The sequence below is a fragment of the Dendrobates tinctorius genome, unplaced genomic scaffold (genome assembly GCF_039654945.1).
Source record: "Dendrobates tinctorius isolate UK_male_01 unplaced genomic scaffold, ASM3965494v1 ptg000074l, whole genome shotgun sequence".
NCBI classification, from domain to species: domain Eukaryota; kingdom Metazoa; phylum Chordata; class Amphibia; order Anura; family Dendrobatidae; genus Dendrobates; species Dendrobates tinctorius.
This window is the reverse complement of record NW_027361742.1, coordinates 19,753,986-19,772,331: the sequence shown is the minus strand read 5'-3', so window position 1 is coordinate 19,772,331 and position 18,346 is coordinate 19,753,986. Positions and strand designations below refer to the sequence as shown.

The 18,346-nt window shown below is 44.8% G+C and overlaps 1 protein-coding gene across 1 annotated transcript in view; it reads right to left on the bottom strand.

Annotated features, from left to right (window-relative positions):
• HMCN1 (hemicentin 1) overlaps positions 1-18,346 on the bottom strand; it is a 944,468-nt gene that overhangs the window by 527,153 nt on the left and 398,969 nt on the right. The window contains exons 34-36 of the mRNA XM_073582913.1: positions 17,316-17,485; positions 15,149-15,300; positions 3,147-3,270 (exon numbers count right to left, since the gene is read on the bottom strand). Coding sequence (XP_073439014.1) covers positions 3,147-3,270; positions 15,149-15,300; positions 17,316-17,485 — 446 coding nt within the window. The remainder of the gene's footprint in view (positions 1-3,146; positions 3,271-15,148; positions 15,301-17,315; positions 17,486-18,346) is intronic.

The window sequence follows — 18,346 nt, the reverse complement described above, 5'->3', positions numbered from 1 at the left end:
TGCGCTGCCGTGGGGGGCTCAGGGAAGCACGGAGGGAGCCCCCTCCCTGCCGATGCTTCCCTTTAACCCCCGGTACACCGCGATCATGTTTGATCGCGGTGTGCAAGGGGTTAACGTGTCGGGGGCGGTCCGTGACCGCCCCTGACACATTGTGCCGGGTGTCAGCTGTGATAATTAGCTGACACCCGGCCGCGATCAGCGGCGCTCACCACGTAGGCGCCGCTTATCGGTGAGACGTACTATCCCGTCTATGGGCATAGGGACCCGGGTCCTATGGACGGGATAGTACGTCTGATGTGAGGAAGGGGTTAATTATTATTATTTTTTAGTTCACACAGAATGCAGGTGATATCTTTATATCAGAATTACAGACTGTAGACATGGATCACTTAATGATTAATGATTTATTAAGGTTTTCATATGTGTCCATAAAAAATTATAACTGTCCATGATTTTTTGATAAGCTGTCCAAAAAAAAACAAGTTGGCCTGTTGAAGCAGAGCAACAGAGAGTGGGTTAAGAACAGATTTACCATTAGACACACACCAGAGGAGTCCGACTGTCCCCACTAACTACAACGAGGTATGTCAACTTTTTAAAAAAAAATTTCATCATAATTCAAACCTAAGTTTTTGCTCTTATAAGTCCACAATGAGGCCATATCCTTATTGCTCCTTTCTGCGCTCAGGCCAAGAATTGTCACAACTTTCTGTAGACTGTGAGCCCTCACGGGCAGGGTCCCCTCTCCTTATGTACTTGTGCGACCCTTGTCTTACACTTGTTTATTATTCTTGTATATATTACATTTGTCTATAATTCCCCTTTTGACATGTAAAGCGCCATGGAATAAATGGCGCTATATAAATGCATAATAATAATAATAATAATAAGTTTCAATGTCACAATGTGCTGTGGATTAAGGGCAGAGAGGAGCATCTCAAGGCCGGTATCAGATGAATGTCTAAGAAATCAAGTTCCATCAACAAAACTCAGACAATTTTCATTCATATCCATGAGACATGTGACATCCATTTATATACATCAACATTATAAAATGAAATAGTTTCCTAGTTCATTAAAATGTATCTATGAAATAGTCAGTCTTTTACAGGCAATCCTCATCTCATACTCAGAAGAGAATAGTCCGTACTGATTTTTTAACATGGACACTAGCAACCTGACATCAAGAGAGTCCTACTGAATTACACTGGTAATTTTTTTTATTTTTAAATATTATTAAAAACATTTTTTTTTACTTTTGGCATGCTTCAATAGTCTCCATGGGAGACTAGAAGCTGCCATAACCTGATCGGCTCTGCTACATACAGGCGATGATCAGATCGTCTGCATATAGCAGAATTTCTGACTTGCTACGAGCGCCGACCATCGGGTGATGCTCATAGCAATCCGGCAGTGACAACCATAGAGGTCTCCAGGAGGCCTCTGGTTGTCATGCCAACCTATCAGTGATCCGCGATCACTGACGGGGGTCGCTGATAGACTGATTTCTAGCCCGATGACCGGAAGCGTGAGTTAAATGCAGCTTTTCAGAGTTTGACAGTGGCATTTAACGGGTTAATAGCCACGGATGGATCGCGATTCCACCCATGGCTGTTCCGGGACATGTCAGCTGTTTAAAAAGAGAGGGAGTCCGACATAGGCGTACTATTACACCCAATGTCGGAAAGGGGTTAATCGCTATTTCCCATTGCCATCCAAAAATATGTTGAACAGTAAGTTCCCCTGCAGTTGGCAGACATCTGCTCATCTACAGCTTTATGCCATTCTTGACTCCATTTTGAAATCTGAACTATTCTTCTTCTTCTTATTATTATTATTATTATTATTATTAATTGCCTTTGCCTTCAGTTTGATTTCAAGCCATGGCAACATGATAGATGAACACTCTGTAGGAAGATCGATCTTGTGCAAGCCTGGATAGGCCCACCTGGGTGTTCTCAGTTGTTATCTTGATTGTATCAAGCCGTCGGGTGGCAGGTCTTCCTCTTTGCCTTGTTCCTTCTATTCTTCCAACCTTGATGTCCTTTTCCAGTGATTGCTCTCTTCCAGGGGCATAGCGACCGCGGTTGCAGTGGTCTCTGCTGCAACTTGTCCCGGTGGGTCAGATGCCCGCCTGTTATGATTGGGTCACCGAGGAGGAAAGCAAGACCAAGCTAAGCCACAGAAAACCAGAGAGGTTGGTAACTAAGCGGATTGCAGACCCCTGATCCTATCCACACAACTAGCAGTAGCCGTGGAGCGTACCTATGATGATTCTAGATGCCTCGACACAGCCGGAGAACTAAATAAGCCTAAAGCAAGAAAGGGAAAATCTAAACTGCCCCAGAGCAGACCCCAAAGGAATAGATAGCCCCCAAACATATATTGTCGGTGAGACAAGATGAAAACACAAACACAGGTAGGAAAATAGGCTGAGCAAACGATGGGGCCCAAACTAACTAGACAGGACAGGAAAGGAAAGACACTGTCTGCAATCATGAGAAAAACCCTGCAAAAAATGCCCAACACATCTGATAGAAAAAATACTGAAGTCACTAGACTTCACCCACTATATCAGCACTCTGGTATATTCTGAAAACAGAGCAAATAGAGGCCAATCTAATAAGGGACAAAAACAAACTGGAAAAAACAGTAACATAAGGATGGAAATTCAGCACAGCCCCAGCCGGGGCTGGCTGACCACACAAAACTGAAATAGGCAAAACCAAATCAAATGTGAACAATAGCAAAAGAACACTTAGCTTGAGCATGCAGGGACTGAGCTGGAAACTAAGACCTCAGAAGGCAGGAAAAATCACCAGCAGGGATAGAGGGAGTCAGCTGTCTTAAATCCAGTCAGAATCTCCCAATGTCCAATCGTCCTCCTCATTATCAGGTGGCAGGCCTACGTTAATTAGATCAGCTCCATTACCTCCTGTAACCACCAGAGGGAGCCCGGAAAGAGAACTCACGACCCCTCTGTCAATACAACCATCTCCAACACCTTCACCAGCAACCAGAGGTTGGCCAGAAAGTGAATTCACAACACCCGCCGACATCAGCAGAAACCTCAACTGGATGTGCGTCCTGAGACACATTATATGGACATACTACATAAATGACTATGGCTGTGCATTATTACTTACCATGAACTTTTAACACAATGCTTTGCTCAACTTCTCCAGCAGCATTTGTTGCTACACATGTGTATTTTCCATCATCTTCTAGTAAAGTGCTTTTGAACTGTAACATGCGGCCAAAAGACTCCACCTTTAAAAATATAAAAGCCAAATCTTATCTTAGGTCTACCTGGTTATGTATTATTTATACTGTGAGGAAATGATAATAAAACAGCATAATGTTAGCTGTTCTCTTTACAGTTACTGTTCCCTATATTTATTTTAACCCCTTTACCCCAAGGGTGGTTTGCAAGTTAATGACCAGGCCAATTTTTACAATTCTGACCACTGTCCCTTTATGAGGTAATAACTCTGGAACGCTTCCATGGATCCCGGTGATTCTGACATTGTTTTCTCGTGACATATTGTACTTCATGGTAGTGATAAAATTTAATTAATATGACTTGCGTTTATTTGTGAAAAAAGACAGAAATTTGGCAAAAATTTAGAAAATTTTGCAATTTTCCACCTTTGAATTTGTATGCCCTTAAATCACAGAGATATGTCACACAAAATAATTAATAAGTAACATTTCCCACATGTCTACTTTACATCAGCACAATTTTGGAGCCAAATTTTTTTTTGTTAGGAAGTTATAAGTGTTAAAATTTGACCAGCGATTTCTCATTTTTACATCACCATTTTTTTTAGGGACCGCATCACATTTGAAGCCACTTTGAGGGGTCTATATGATAGAAAATACCCAAAAGTGACTCCATTCTAAAAACTGCACCCCTGAAGGTGCTCAAAACCACATTCAAGAAGTTTATTTACCCTTCAGGTGTTTCACAGGAATTTTTAGAATGTTTAAAAAAATGAACACAACTTTATTCACAAAAAATGTACTTCAGATTCATTTTTTTTATTTTACCAAGGGTAACAGGAGAAATTGGACCACAAAAGTTGTACAATTTGTCCTGAGTACGCTGATACCCCATATATGCACGTAAACCACTGTTTGGGCGCATGGCAGAGCTTGGAAGGGAAGGAGTGCCGTTTGACTTTTCAATGCAAAATTGGCTGGAATTGAGATCGGACGCCATGTCGTGTTTGATAGACCCTGATATGCCTAAACAGTAAAAACCCCCAACAAATGACATCATTTTGGAAACTAGACCACCTAAAGAGCTTATTTAGATGTGTGATGAGCACTTTGAATGCCCAGGCGCTTTACAGAAGTTTACAACTTAGAGCCATAATAATAATAGAATGATATTTTTTTCACAAAAATGATATTTTCGCCCCCAATTTTTTATTTTCCCAAGGGTATCAGGAGAAATTAAACCACTAAAGTTGTTGTCCAATTTGTCCTGAGTACGCTGATACCCTATATTTGTGGGTAAAGTACTGTTTGGGCGCACAGCAGAGCTCGGACGGGAAGGAGCTTGACTTTTTCAATGCAAAATTGGCTGGAATTGAGATCGGACATCATGTCACATTTGGAGAGCCACTGATGTGCCTAAACAGTGGAAACCCCCCAATTCTAAGTCCAACCCTTACCCCAACACACTCCTAACCCTAATCCCAGCCCTAACCATAAAACTAACCACAAAACTAACCCTAACACTAATCATAAACCCTAACCCTAATCCCAACCCTAATTCCAACCCTAACCTTAATCCGGACCCTAACCCAAACCTTAACCATAACTTTAGCCCCAACTCTAACCCTAGCCCTAACCCTAATGGAAAAATGCAAATAAATACATTTTTTTAATTTTATTATTTTCCCTAACTAAGGGGATGATAAAGGGGGGTTTGATTTACTCTTTATAGTGGGTTTTTATAGCGGATTTTTATGTTTGGCAGCTGTCACACGCTAAAAGATGCTTTTTATTGAAAAAAACAGTTTTTGCATCACCATATTTTGAGAGCTATAATTTTTCCATATTTTGGCCCACAGAGTTATGTGAGGTCTTGCTTTTTGCGAGGTGAGTTGAATTTTTATTTGTATCATTTTGGGGCACATGACATTTTTTGATCGCTTTTTATTATGGTTTTTGGGAGGCAGAATGAACAAAAAACAGCAATTCACAAATTTCTTTTGGGGGGAGGCATTTATACCATTCCAAGTGTGGTAAAATTGATAATTATTCTTTGGGTTAGTATGATTACAGTGATTCCTCTTTTATGTCGTTTTTTATGTTTTGGCACTTTTATACAATAAAAACTATTTTACATAAAAAATAATTATTTTTGCATTGCTTTATTCTGAGAACTATAACTTTGTTATTTTTTGCTGATGATGCTATATGGCTGCTCATTTTTTGCTGGACAAGATGACATCTTCAGCATTACCATGTTTATTTATATCAGTCTTTTTGATCGCGTGTTATTCCATTTTTTTTCGGAGGTATTGTTACGGATGCAGCGATACCAAATATGTGTACTTTTATTGGGGTTTTTTGCATTTACATAAAGAAATGTATTTATTGGGGAAATATATATTATTCTTTATTTAGAAATCTTTTAAACAATATTTTTTCACATTTTTTTTTCACTTTATTACATTGTCCCAGGATGGGGCATCATTAATGTATATCATGTCAGATCGCTGATCTGACACTTTGCACAGCACTGTGTCAGATCAGCGATCTCACAGGCAGTGAAGGAGCCACCTCACTGCAGGACCTGGAAGGACCCCGTGGCCATCTTGGAGCTGGGGTCTCCATGGAGATCCTCAGAATAACATCACAATCACATCGCGTTGTTCTGAGGGAAGCATGCAGGGAGCCCCCTTCCTGAGCGATGTTTCTGTATGCCACCGGAATGCTGTGATCATATTTGATAGCAGTGTGCTGGGGATAAAGTGCCGGGAGCGGTCTGTGACCACCCCTGGCACTTAGTGCTGGGTGTCAGCTGTGAGAATCAGCTCACACCTGTCCGCGATCGGCCGTGCTCCCCCCGTGAGCGCAACCGATCACTATGACGCACTATCCCGTCCAGGGTCAGACAGGCCCAGGGTGTCATGATCTCAGTGCGGGTTTGACTCGCACACATGGGGTTAATGTTTGGAACCAGTGCTGATGACTGGCATTTCTGGAGTTAAAGGTTGTGATCCTGATGCAGGCTTACCTGCACACCTGGGGCTATGATTGTTGCCTCTCCCTGGTTCTGGGGAGGCTTCTTATAGCTTCAGGACGCTCCCATCCCTGTCAGTTATACTCTTGCCCTTGGCATTGTGTGGTGACCCCTGAGTGTGTTAGTGCTATGTTCTGGTTGCTTGATTCTCTGTGTATGACTCGGTCTGTTCCCTGGATATCGCTTTGGATTCTGCCTGGTACCTCCTATGTCAGTTTGGTTTTGATCTCTGCTTGGCCCTGGTTATCCGCTCTGTCTCATCCCTGGTATTGTACTGTGATCCTGTGTATGACCTTTGGCTTTGTCTGACCTCCCGTCTGTTTGTCCCTCCTGTACTCCGTTTGCCCGTACTGTTGTGACCTCCGTTTTGCCTGACTCTGAGTGGTACTGTCATATCTGAAAGCAGGACGCTAAGCCACGCCCCCTTGCGGTCACATGACCATAGGTCCCGTGCAAGCTTGTTCATTGTCAGTGTCCGCAGGTCCCGTGCCTCCTTACTTTCCAGCGCTGACTGGACCCTGACACTATTAGCTTGTAGCACGCATTGTCACCTCTGCTGCCCTGCTCCCCAGGTAACTCTTAGCACTGCTTCTGTACTCAGGACACGCGCACTGGCTCTATGAGCAAGTGTAGTGCGGTGTCTCTGACATTATAACATTTCAGTTTTGTTTTTTTTCTGAAGAAAAAAAAAAAAAAGTGTGTTATCCTCATGGATCCCATACAAGCCTTGTCTGATCAGGTCAAGCACCTGACCCAAATGTTCCATAAGCTCAATGTGGAACAACACACGATGGCCCAGACCCAGCAACAGTTGGTGGTTACTGTGCAGGGGGCTGTCGATGCAGGGGCTTCTGGTTCTGGGGGTAGGGATGTGTCATTAGCGTCCCCCGAATCTCCGGTCAAATTACCAGACCTTTTCTCAGGGGATAAAAAGGAGTTCAGGTCTTTTAGAGAAGGATGCAAGCTTTTTTTTTCTCTAAGGCCCCGCTCCTCCGGGGATGAGTTCCAGAGGGTGGGGGTCATTATTTCCCTACTTCGGGGGGCTCCGCAAGCATGGGCTTTCTCTCTGTCTTCCTCTGCTCCTGAACGTATGTCAGTGAACGCATTCTTTGAGGCCCTCGGGCACATTTATGATGAACCTGACCGAGTGCGATTGGCAGAGGACATGTTGATGAGTGTCTGTCAGGGGAAACACTCAGCTGAGTGGTTTTGTTCTGAGTTCCGCCGCTGGGCGGCAGAGGTCTCTTCGAGCGACGCCGCATTCCGAGGACTCTTTCGCAGAGGCTTGTCCGAGCAGCTGCAGGATGCCTTGGCGTTACATCCCCCACCTAACTCTCTCGAGGACGCCATGACCCAGGCCGTCCGGATGGACCGCAGGCTGCGGGCCAGAGGGGTGATGCAGGTGGATACTCCATTATTCCCCAGTGGAAAAGAGACTGCCCCTGAGCCCATGGATGTAGGCGCCCTCTCCCTGAAGGATACGGAGAGGAAACGCCGGAAGGACATGCAGTTATGCTTTTACTGTGGTAAAACGGGACATTGGAAAAGGGAGTGCCCGAATTGCCCGTCTTCAAACCCGGTCGGCGGGAAACGACTAGGTCTGGGTAGCCAACGGGGAGGCTGCTCAGACCCTCAGGTACCATTTTCCTCGTTTTCTAAAGTAGTACTGTCTGTGGAACTGTTTGTGGATGGTAGTTCTTTTTCCTCTACAGCCTTCGTGGACTGCGGATCATCTATTAATCTTATTGACTCCCAATTGGTCACACACTGCAAGATAGGGACAGTTAGGCTCAAGGTTCCGATCAAGGTGATGGCCATTGACTCATCTCCCCTCACTAAGGAGGGAATTCGCTTTATGTCTGATGTGTTTTTGCTCAGAGTGGGCGCTACTCATGTGGAAAACATAAGTTGTTTTGTGCTGGACAATCTACCTGCAGGGTTGGTGTTGGGCATGCCCTGGTTACAACACCATAACCCAGTTATTAACTGGAAAACGGGGGAGATTGTACAATGGGGGTTTAATGATTTTGAGTTGTATGATAAATCCGCACTGCTGGTTGAACCTGTTAAATCTGTGTCTGTATCATCTGTCGAGCTGGAAGGTATTCCGGAATGCCTGAAGGACTTCGAAGATGTATTCTCCGAAAGCGAGGCCGAGACGTTACCACCACATAGACCCTTTGACTGCGCTATTGAGCTGGTCCCGGGGGCTAAATTACCCAAAGCCCGTCTGTTTAATTTGTCCGGTCCTGAGCGCTTGGCTATGAAGGAGTACATTACTGAAAGTCTGCGCAAAAGACACATACGTCCTTCAGTCTCACCTGTGGCGGCAGGTTTCTTTTTTGTAAAGAAAAAAGATGGTGGGTTACGTCCCTGTCTCGACTTCCGGGAGCTTAATCAAATTACTGTACGGAATACGTACCCCCTTCCGTTGATTCCCGATTTATGTAGCCAACTATCAGGGGCAAAGTGGTTTTCTAAACTGGACCTTCGGGGGGCATATAATTTGATAAGGGTCCGTGAGGGGGATGAATGGAAAACCGCGTTCCTCACGACCGAGGGACTATTTGAAAATTTAGTCATGCCGTTTGGTCTTACCAACGCCCCTGCCATATTTCAGAATTTCATCAACGTGGTATTCTCGGATCTCATTGGTCGTTTTGTCGTTATCTACTTAGATGATATTTTGATATATTCCCCCGACAAGTATTCTCATTTGGAACATGTACGAACTGTGCTCCAAAGGCTGAGAGAAACTCATTTGTATGCCAAATTGGAAAAATGTGTATTCTGTGTACAAGAGTTGTCCTTTTTGGGGTTAATTGTATCCGGTGAGGGTTTTCGCATGGACCCCAAGAAGGTGCAGGCCATTGCGGATTGGGTGCAACCCCGAGATCTTAAGGGTCTTCAGCGCTTCTTGGGGTTCGCCAATTATTACCGCAAATTTATCCGGGGGTTTTCGCAAGTGGTCAAACCTCTCACAGATCTAACATGCAAAGGTGCGGATGTGAGAAATTGGTCCTCGCTCGCAAAAGAGGCCTTTGCGACGCTGAAAAAATGTTTTATGTCTGCTCCTGTGTTAGTGCAGCCAGATCCGTCCAAACCATTCGTCGTGGAAGTGGACGCCTCTGAGGTGGGGGTGGGGGCGGTGTTGTCCCAAGGGCCTGCCACTCTAACCAACCTCAGGCCATGTGCTTTCTTTTCCAAGAAGTTCTCTGCTGCGGAAAGAAATTACGACGTAGGCAATAGAGAGCTTCTTGCGGTCAAATTGGCGTTTGAAGAATGGAGGCACTTTTTGGAGGGGGCCAGTCACCCGGTTACGGTGATCACGGATCACAAAAATTTGTCGTACATTGAATCTGCTAAAAGACTAATGCCCAGACAAGCCCGTTGGTCACTTTTTTTTTCCCGTTTTCAGTTTACGATTACATTTTGTCCAGGGTCTAAGAATGTCAAGGCTGACGCCTTATCACGCAGTTTTCAGCCGGTGTCGCCCCCTGAGCCACTGTCCTCCATTCTTCACCCTGGGGTTGTGATAGCAGAGGTCTCATCTGAATTGGAACGGGAGATTCAGGGGGCCCAGTCGCAGGCCTCGGCGGCCAAGCCAGAGGGGAAGTTGCTTGTCCCAGAGCAACTTCGCCTGAAACTCTTGCAGGAGTTCCATGAATCCAAGCTGAGTTCTCACCCTGGTATTTCAGCCACACGTCTGGCGGTGGCTAGGATATTTTGGTGGCCTACCCTTGGTTCGGACATAAAAAAATTCATTGCTGGTTGTGGGGTCTGCGCTCGTTCTAAAAGCTCTCATAGCCGGCCGGGCAGGGGAGCTGATACCCTTGGCAGTGCCCGAGAGGCCATGGACTCACTTGTCCATGGATTTTGTTACCAATCTCCCTCCAGCTAAGGGTAATACAGTGGTATGGGTAGTGGTGGACAGGTTTTCTAAGCAGGCTCATTTCGTACCCCTGTCCGCACTACCGTCAGCTGAGACTTTGTCCAGGTTGTTTGTGCAGCATGTGATCCGGTTGCATGGGGTACCCCTGAATGTGGTGTCTGATCGTGGTGTGCAGTTTGTGGCTAAGTTTTGGCGTGCTTTCTGCAAAAAATTAGGTATGTCTCTGTCCTTTTCGTCTGCATACCATCCTGAGAGCAATGGGCAGACGGAGCGCACTAACCAGTCCCTGGAACAGATCCTCAGGTGCCTAACCTCTGCTAGACAGAGTGACTGGTGCGATGCACTGCCGTTGGCTGAATTTGCCTTCAATAGTCGGGTGAGTCAATCCACTGGTAGGTCCCCTTTCTTGATTAACTATGGGTTCAGTCCTCATTTTGGTGAGTTTTCTCGTCTGGATTCGGGGTGCCCCGGGGCTGAGGACTCTGTTCAGCGGTTAAAAGATACATGGGCAGAAGTCCAGCGGCGTATATCCAGGTCTCAAGGCAGGTATAAGTTTTTCGCGGACAGGAAACGAACACCTGGTCCCACGTTTCAGGTTGGAGAGAAAGTTTGGCTCTCCACGCGAAACATTAAGTTAAAGATTCCGTCACCCAAGTTAGGACCCAAATTCATTGGCCCGTACAAGATTGTGGAAAAAATCAATCCAGTGGCGTATAGGCTGAGCCTTCCACCCTCTTTCAAGATCCCTAACGTCTTCCACAAATCTCTACTGAAACCTTTTGAAGCAGTCCGGGGAGACTCAGAGTCTGCTGCTTCTCCTGTTTTGGTCGAGGGGCAGGTGGAGTACGAGGTTGGTCATATCGTAGATTCCAGGTTGGTACGGCGGTCGGTACAGTACCTGGTTCATTGGAAGGGGTATGGACCGGAGGACAGGTCCTGGGTACCGGCCCGGTTGATGCATGCTGATCGCCTGGTACGGGCTTTCCATGCTAAGTACCCGGGCAAGCCTGGGGGTCCAGAGGCCCCCGTTGAGAGGGGGGTACTGTCATGATCTCAGTGCGGGTTTGACTCGCACACATGGGGTTAATGTTTGGAACCAGTGCTGATGACTGGCATTTCTGGAGTTAAAGGTTGTGATCCTGATGCAGGCTTACCTGCACACCTGGGGCTATGATTGTGGCCTCTCCCTGGTTCTGGGGAGGCTTCTTATAGCTTCAGGACGCTCCCATCCCTGTCAGTTATACTCTTGCCCTTGGCATTGTGTGGTGACCCCTGAGTGTGTTAGTGCTATGTTCTGGTTGCTTGATTCTCTGTGTATGACTCGGTCTGTTCCCTGGATATCGCTTTGGATTCTGCCTGGTACCTCCTATGTCAGTTTGGTTTTGATCTCTGCTTGGCCCTGATTATCCGCTCTGTCTCATCCCTGGTACTGTACTGTGATCCTGTGTATGACCTTTGGCTTTGTCTGACCTCCCGTCTGTTTGTCCCTCCTGTACTCCATTTGCCCGTACTGTTGTGACCTCCATTTTGCCTGACTCTGAGTTGTACTGTCATATCTGAAAGCAGGACGCTAAGCCACGCCCCCTTGCAGTCACATGACCATAGGTCCCGTGCAAGCTTGTTCATTGTCAGTGTCCGCAGGTCCCGTGCCTCCTTACTTTCCAGCGCTGACTGGACCCTGACACTATTAGCTTGTAGCACGCATTGTCACCTCTGCTGCCCTGCTCCCCAGGTAACTCTTAGCACTGCTTCTGTACTCAGGACACGCGCACTGGCTCTATGAGCAAGTGTAGTGCGGTGTCTCTGACACAGGGCACCTGGGCGGATAGTACGTCTAAGGTCAGAGAGGGGTTAAAGACATACTTTGGGGAGAAAATAAATGTTTTTCAATCTATATTCTGTCTAATATTATAAAAGCATACAGTTGTGCTCAAAGGTTTACATACCCCTGCAGAATTTTTGCTTTCTTGGCCTTTTTTCAGAGAATATGAATGATAACACTAAAACTTTTTCTCCACTCATGATTAGTGGTTGGGTGAAGCTATTTATTGTCAGACTACTGTGTTTTCTCTTTTTAAATCATAATGACAACCCAAAACATCCAAAGACTCTGATCAAAAGTTCAAATACGCTGATGATTTTTGCCTTATAACATGCACAGAAGTTCACACAAATGGGTTTGAATGGCTACTAAAGGTAACATCCTCACCTGTGACCTGTGACAAATGCCAGGAAAATTGTTTGGGATGCAAAGAAAAACACTCAAATAACATCAACTGAAATACTGGACTCTCTGAAAACAAGCAGTGCGGCTGTTTCAAGATACACAATAAGGAAGCATTTGAAGAAAAATGGGCTGCATGGTCGAGTCGCCAGAAGGCCATATAACCCTGATCAAAAGTTCACATACTCCATTTCTTAATACCATGTATTGCCCCCTCTATCATCAATGACAGCTTGAAGTCTTTTGTGGTAGTTGTGGATGAGGTTCTTTATTTTCTCAGATGGTAAAGCTGCCCACTCTTCTTGGCAAAAAGCATCCAGTTCCTGTGAATTCAAGGCTGTCTGTCATGAACTGAGCGCTTGAGATCTCCCCAGACTGGCTCAATGATATTGTGGTCAGGAGACTGAGATGGCCACTCCAGAACCTTCACTTTGTTCTGCTGTATCCAATGACAGGTCGACTTGGCCTTGTGTTTTGAATTGTTGTTATGTTGGAACGTCCAAGTACGTCCCATGCGCAGCTTCCGGGCTGATGATCACAAATTTGCCTCCAGTATCTGCTGATAACATGCTGCTTTCATCTTTCCTTTAATTTTGACCAAGTTTCTTGTGCCTTTATAGATCACACATCCCAAAACATCAGCGATGCACCTCTATGCTTTACAGTAGAAATGGTGTTCCTTTCATCATAGGCCTTCTTGACCTCTCTCCAAATGTAACGTTTATGGTTTGGTCTCATCACTCCAAATTACCTTGTTCCAGACGTTTTGAGGCTCTTCTCTGTGCTGTTTTGCGTATTGTAGGTTAGATACTTTATGGCATTTGTGCAGTAATGGCTTTCTTCTAGCGACTCAACCATGCAGTCCATTTTTCTTCAAGTGCCTCCTTATTGTGCATCTTGAAACAGCCACACCGCTAGTTTTCAGAGAGTCCAGTATCTCAGCTGATGTTATTTGTGATTTCTTTGCATCATGAACAATTTTCCTGGCATTGTCACAGGTCACAGGTGAGGATGTTACCTTTAGTAACCAATCAAAACCATTTGTGTCAACTTCAGTGCATGTTATCAGGCCAAAATCACCAGGGTATGTGAACTTTTGATCAGGGTCATTTGGATTTTTTGGGTTGTCATTTTAGGGAAGTTGGACTGACAGACAGATCTGCCTGTAGCGAGAGGCAGAGGGGTAGCGTAGTGTAGGTGTGAAAGCGCTGAGATAAAGAGAAAGGGTGCCTTATTATAGTTTGACCATTAGAGGGCAGTGGAGAGTGTAAGAGTGAGACTGTATAACTGCCATTGGTCAGAGAAACTGTCAGGTGATAGTGGACGGAGCTACCAGGATTGGGAGTATAAAAGGCTGAGGGAAGGATCTGGAAGGTCCAGTCAGTGAGGGAAGCACACTTCAGAGGAGGTTCTGCTGCGGAGATAGAGACAGTAGAAAGGCTCCAGAGAGGACTGACAGTTGAGGCGGTCACGGGGGGTGACCCAGAGGACGGTAGCCGCAGACGAAGACAGTCTGTGGGTATTGGACAGACGGTGTACTCAGATTGGTGAAGCGCTGTGGTGGATGGGCCTAGGGAAGCCACAGTGAAAAGAGCCACAGAGGACGCCACGATTATAATAACAAAGGAAGTGAAGGTACCCAGGCCTGTACACTGAGAAGTGTAAACTGCTGTGATGAGCTGCGGTGGTCGGTAGAAGGGTGGCCAATAAAACGGACCTGTTGAATACAATCTCTGTCTCAGTCTCGTGTCTGTCTGCGGCAAGAAGCAGGTCACCCCCCATCCCTGGTGGCTAAACTTTTTCCTCCTACCTACATCATTATGATTTAAAAAGAGAAAACACAGTAGTTTGACAATAAATGGCTTCACCCAACCACTAACCATGAAGAACCATGAACCAAGAAAAAGTTTTGGTGTTATCATTCATGTTCTCTGAAAAAAAGCCAAGAAAGCAAAAATTCTGCCGGGATATGTAAACATTTGAGCACAACTGTATATGTCACTTCATGTGATTTTACTACTGTTTACTGTGACCTCACATCACAGCTCTGCTGCTGCTCAGCCTCACATCACAGCTCTGCTGCTGTTCCTGAGTGCTCCCCTTCCTTCTGGAACTTTATATCAGACATCAGGGGGTGTAGCTTCCTTCTTATGCAAGCCAGCCCCCTTACCAAGCCTGCCCTCTGCAGTCAGAGATCAGGGGGTGTGAGTTGTATCTTGTACCTTATGCCTCCTAACCAAGGCTTATCACAAGCTGTGTGCGGGTTTACTGTCCCCCACCACCTTATTCTCTCCGCTGTGCTATATGGATGATTCCCTGCTTCTCATGTGCTCACTCCATCTTTCTTCTTTCTTGATAGGTCACATACAAGCTATAAAGGTGCAGGCAGTGCAAAATGAGCCATGTCAGTACATATTTCAGGTGTGATTTTGTGCTTCTTCACAGAGCCTATTTTATATATAATGTAAGCATGACTCTATAATAGAGCAGGGAGGATGAGGATCTGGCGGTAGATATGAAACACACATAAACTGGAGACCTTGTTTCAGCAACCCCAAATATCAGGCTTTTAGTTTCCTTCATAATGGAAATGTAATAATTATCAAATGAATGCTAGCCCATTAAAACATTTTTAAAAAATAAATGAATGAGTGGTTTGTGATACCATCTTTGATCCATGACATTTCTTGGGACATGCAGGGATATCTATTGCACATAAAGAGCATACAGAGAATTATAATGCCAGAAGAGTGAATATTTGCTGTGCACTTACTCTAATATTTCCTTTCACAACATTAAAAGGCAGACCATTTTTTAACCAGGTGATGTGAGGACTAGGAAATCCAGTGGCAATACATTGCAATGTTATAGATTTGAGCATTAGAACAGATACTGGTGATTGTTCAGGTTTAATGGAAGGATGAACTGCAATACAAACAAAAATAGATGTATGTTACACACATATGAGCCTCTACTAACAATTAGCAAAGTGTAATATCTAAAGGCCCCATCACACACAGCGAGATTGCTAGCGAGATCGCTGACTTTGTGACGCATCAGTGATCTCGCCAGCGACATCGCTGTGTGTGACAGACATCAGCGATCGGCCCCCCCGCCGGGTATCGCTGATCGTGCAGGATCGTCCTGGTCCATTTTTTGATTGTTGGTCTCTCGCTGGCCAGCACGCTGCGTGTGGCAGCGGGAGAGCAACGATCAGCGACGCTGCCCTCTGGTATCTAAGGTAAACAGCGGGTTTCTAAGAGCCGCGTGGCTCTTAGAAACCTGCTGTTTACCTTAGATACCAGCGTGCATGCTGGTTTCCAGGGTAAACAGCGGGTATCCAAGAGCCGCGTGGCTCTTAGAAACCCACTGTTTACCTTAGATACCAGCTTGCTCGCTGGTCCTGATCGCTGGAGGGGCTGTCTATGTGACAGCTCACCAGCGATCAGCCTAACGATGTCCCAGCAATCCCATTCATGTCAGATCGTTGGTGGGATCGCTGGGACATCGTTATGTGTAACGGGGCCTTTAGACATTAAAGTGGTTTTCCGATATCTGGAAAAAAAAGAAACAAAAAGCTGCAAATGTGAGAAAACAAAAAAACACTGCTCACCTCTTGAGTCCTCTGCAGCTCCAGCATAGTTGCTCTGGTGGTCCTTGCCAGGCAGTCTTCTTTGACATCCTACAGTACCAGCATGTGGCCACAATGGCTAATCAATGGTCTCTCCATTCACATACCATAATCAGCAGCATCATGGTGCAGATTGATTGTTGATGTCACTAATATTTCATGTGACCTCCAGCTGCAGAGATCGTGTGCAGACCAAGGCAGGCAAGGACCATTGGAGCAACTGCACTGATAGAAGAGGCAGTGAAGAGGTGAGTAAAGGGTTATTTGCATATCTTTTTGTTTCTTTTTTTTCAGAATCCAAACAAACCTTGAAAGAAATTTCTGAGGTTTTTGGAGCAATCTTTAATGTAAAGTCATTGATATTTCTGATGGTATTCAACATGGTAACTAGAAATTATAAAGCCCTACAGTCCGAGTCAGGAATGGATCTCAAGACTAGAGCACAGTCAAGAAACTCACAATATAGTTCCATCTTCCAAGAAAGCCACCATTATTATTGTATTCATGCCCGTCAGCCATATAACTGCAATAATGCAATAATAATGCAATAATAATACATGTGAAAAAGACTTGGGTATACTAATAGATCACAGACTGAATATGAGCCAACAGTGTGATGCAGCAGCAAAAAAGGCAAATGCAATTCTAGGATGTATTAACAGAAGCATACAGTCTAGATCACGTGAAGTCATTATTTCCCTCTACTCCTCTTTGGTCAGACCTCATCTGGAATATTGTGTCCAGTTTTGGGCACCACATTTTAAAAAAGACATCAACAAACTGGAGCAAGTTCAGAAAAGAGCGACCAGAATGGTGACCGGTCTGCAAACCCTGTCTTATGAGAAAAGGTTGCAGGATTTGGGAATGTTTAGTTTGCAAAAGAGAAGACTGAGAGGAGACTTAATAGCTGTCTACAAATATCTAAAGGGCTGTCACATTGTAGAAGGATCAACTTTATTCTCATTTGCACAAGGAAAGACTAGAAGCAATGGGATGAAACTGAATGGGAAGAGACACAGATTAGATATTAGAAAAAACTTTTTGACAGTTAGAGTGATCAATGAGTGGAACAGGCTGCCACGAGAAGTGGTGAGTTCTCCTTCAATGGAAGTCTTCAAACAGAGGCTGGACAGACATCTGACTGGGATGATTTAGCGAATCCTGCTTTGAGCAGGGGGTTGGACCAGATGGCCCAGGAGGTCCCTTCCAACTCTACGATTCTATGATTCTATGATTCTATGATTCAATAACTGCAACACTCATTATCACACTCTGTATATTAACGTTTCATTCTATATGTGCTACTTACCATGCACATTGACAATAAACAGTTTTCTGCTGGTCCCAGCTTCATTCTTTGCAATACACTCATATGATCCACTATCTGTTGACTCTGATTCTTGAATAATAAGTTTTTGACCATTTGACTGAACATACATGCCATCACCAATGTCAAGAGGGATTCCATTTTTCATCCACCTTTTAAATAAAAAGCACATTTAAATTATGGAGCATTAAATTTCATACATGTTGTCCTACTCCAAGCTGTATAGGCTTGAAAGCCAACTGCCAATTATGTAAATCATGTGATTTGTATCTCTGTAATGAGGAGGGGTGTGTTCTAATGACATCAAAACCCTATATAAGGTGTGCTTAATTATTAGGTAACTTCCTTTCCTTTGGCAAAATAGGTCAGTAGAGAGATTTGATGGACTCTGAAAAGTCAAAAATTGTGAGATGTCTTGCAGAGGGATGCAGAAGTCTTGAAGCGTGATCACCGAACAATCAAGCGTTTCATGGCAAATAGGTAACAGGGTCGCAAGAAGCATGTTGATAAAAAAAGGCTCAAAATAACTGCCTATGAATTGAGGAAAATCAAGTGTGAAGCTGCCAAGATGCCATTTGACACCAGTTTGCCATGTTTCAGAGCTGAAACGTTACTGGAGAATCAAAAAGCACAAGGTGTGCCATACTCAGGGACATGGCCAAGGTTAGGAAGGCTGGAAAATGACCACCTTTGAACAATAAACATAAGATAAAATGTCAAGACTGGGCCAAGAAATATGTTAAGACAGATTTTTGTAAGGTTTTATGGACTAATGAAATGAGAGTGACTCTTGATGGGCCAGATGGATGGGCCCGAGGCTGGATCAGTAAAGGCCAGAGAGGTCCACTCTGACTCAGACGCCAGCAAGGTGGAGGTGGGGTACTAGTATGGGCTGGTATCATCAAAGATGAACTTGTGGGACCTTTTCGGGTTGAGGATGGAGTGAAGCTCAACTCCCAGACCTACTGTCAGTTTCTGAAAGACACCTTCTTCAACCAGTGGTACAGGAAGAA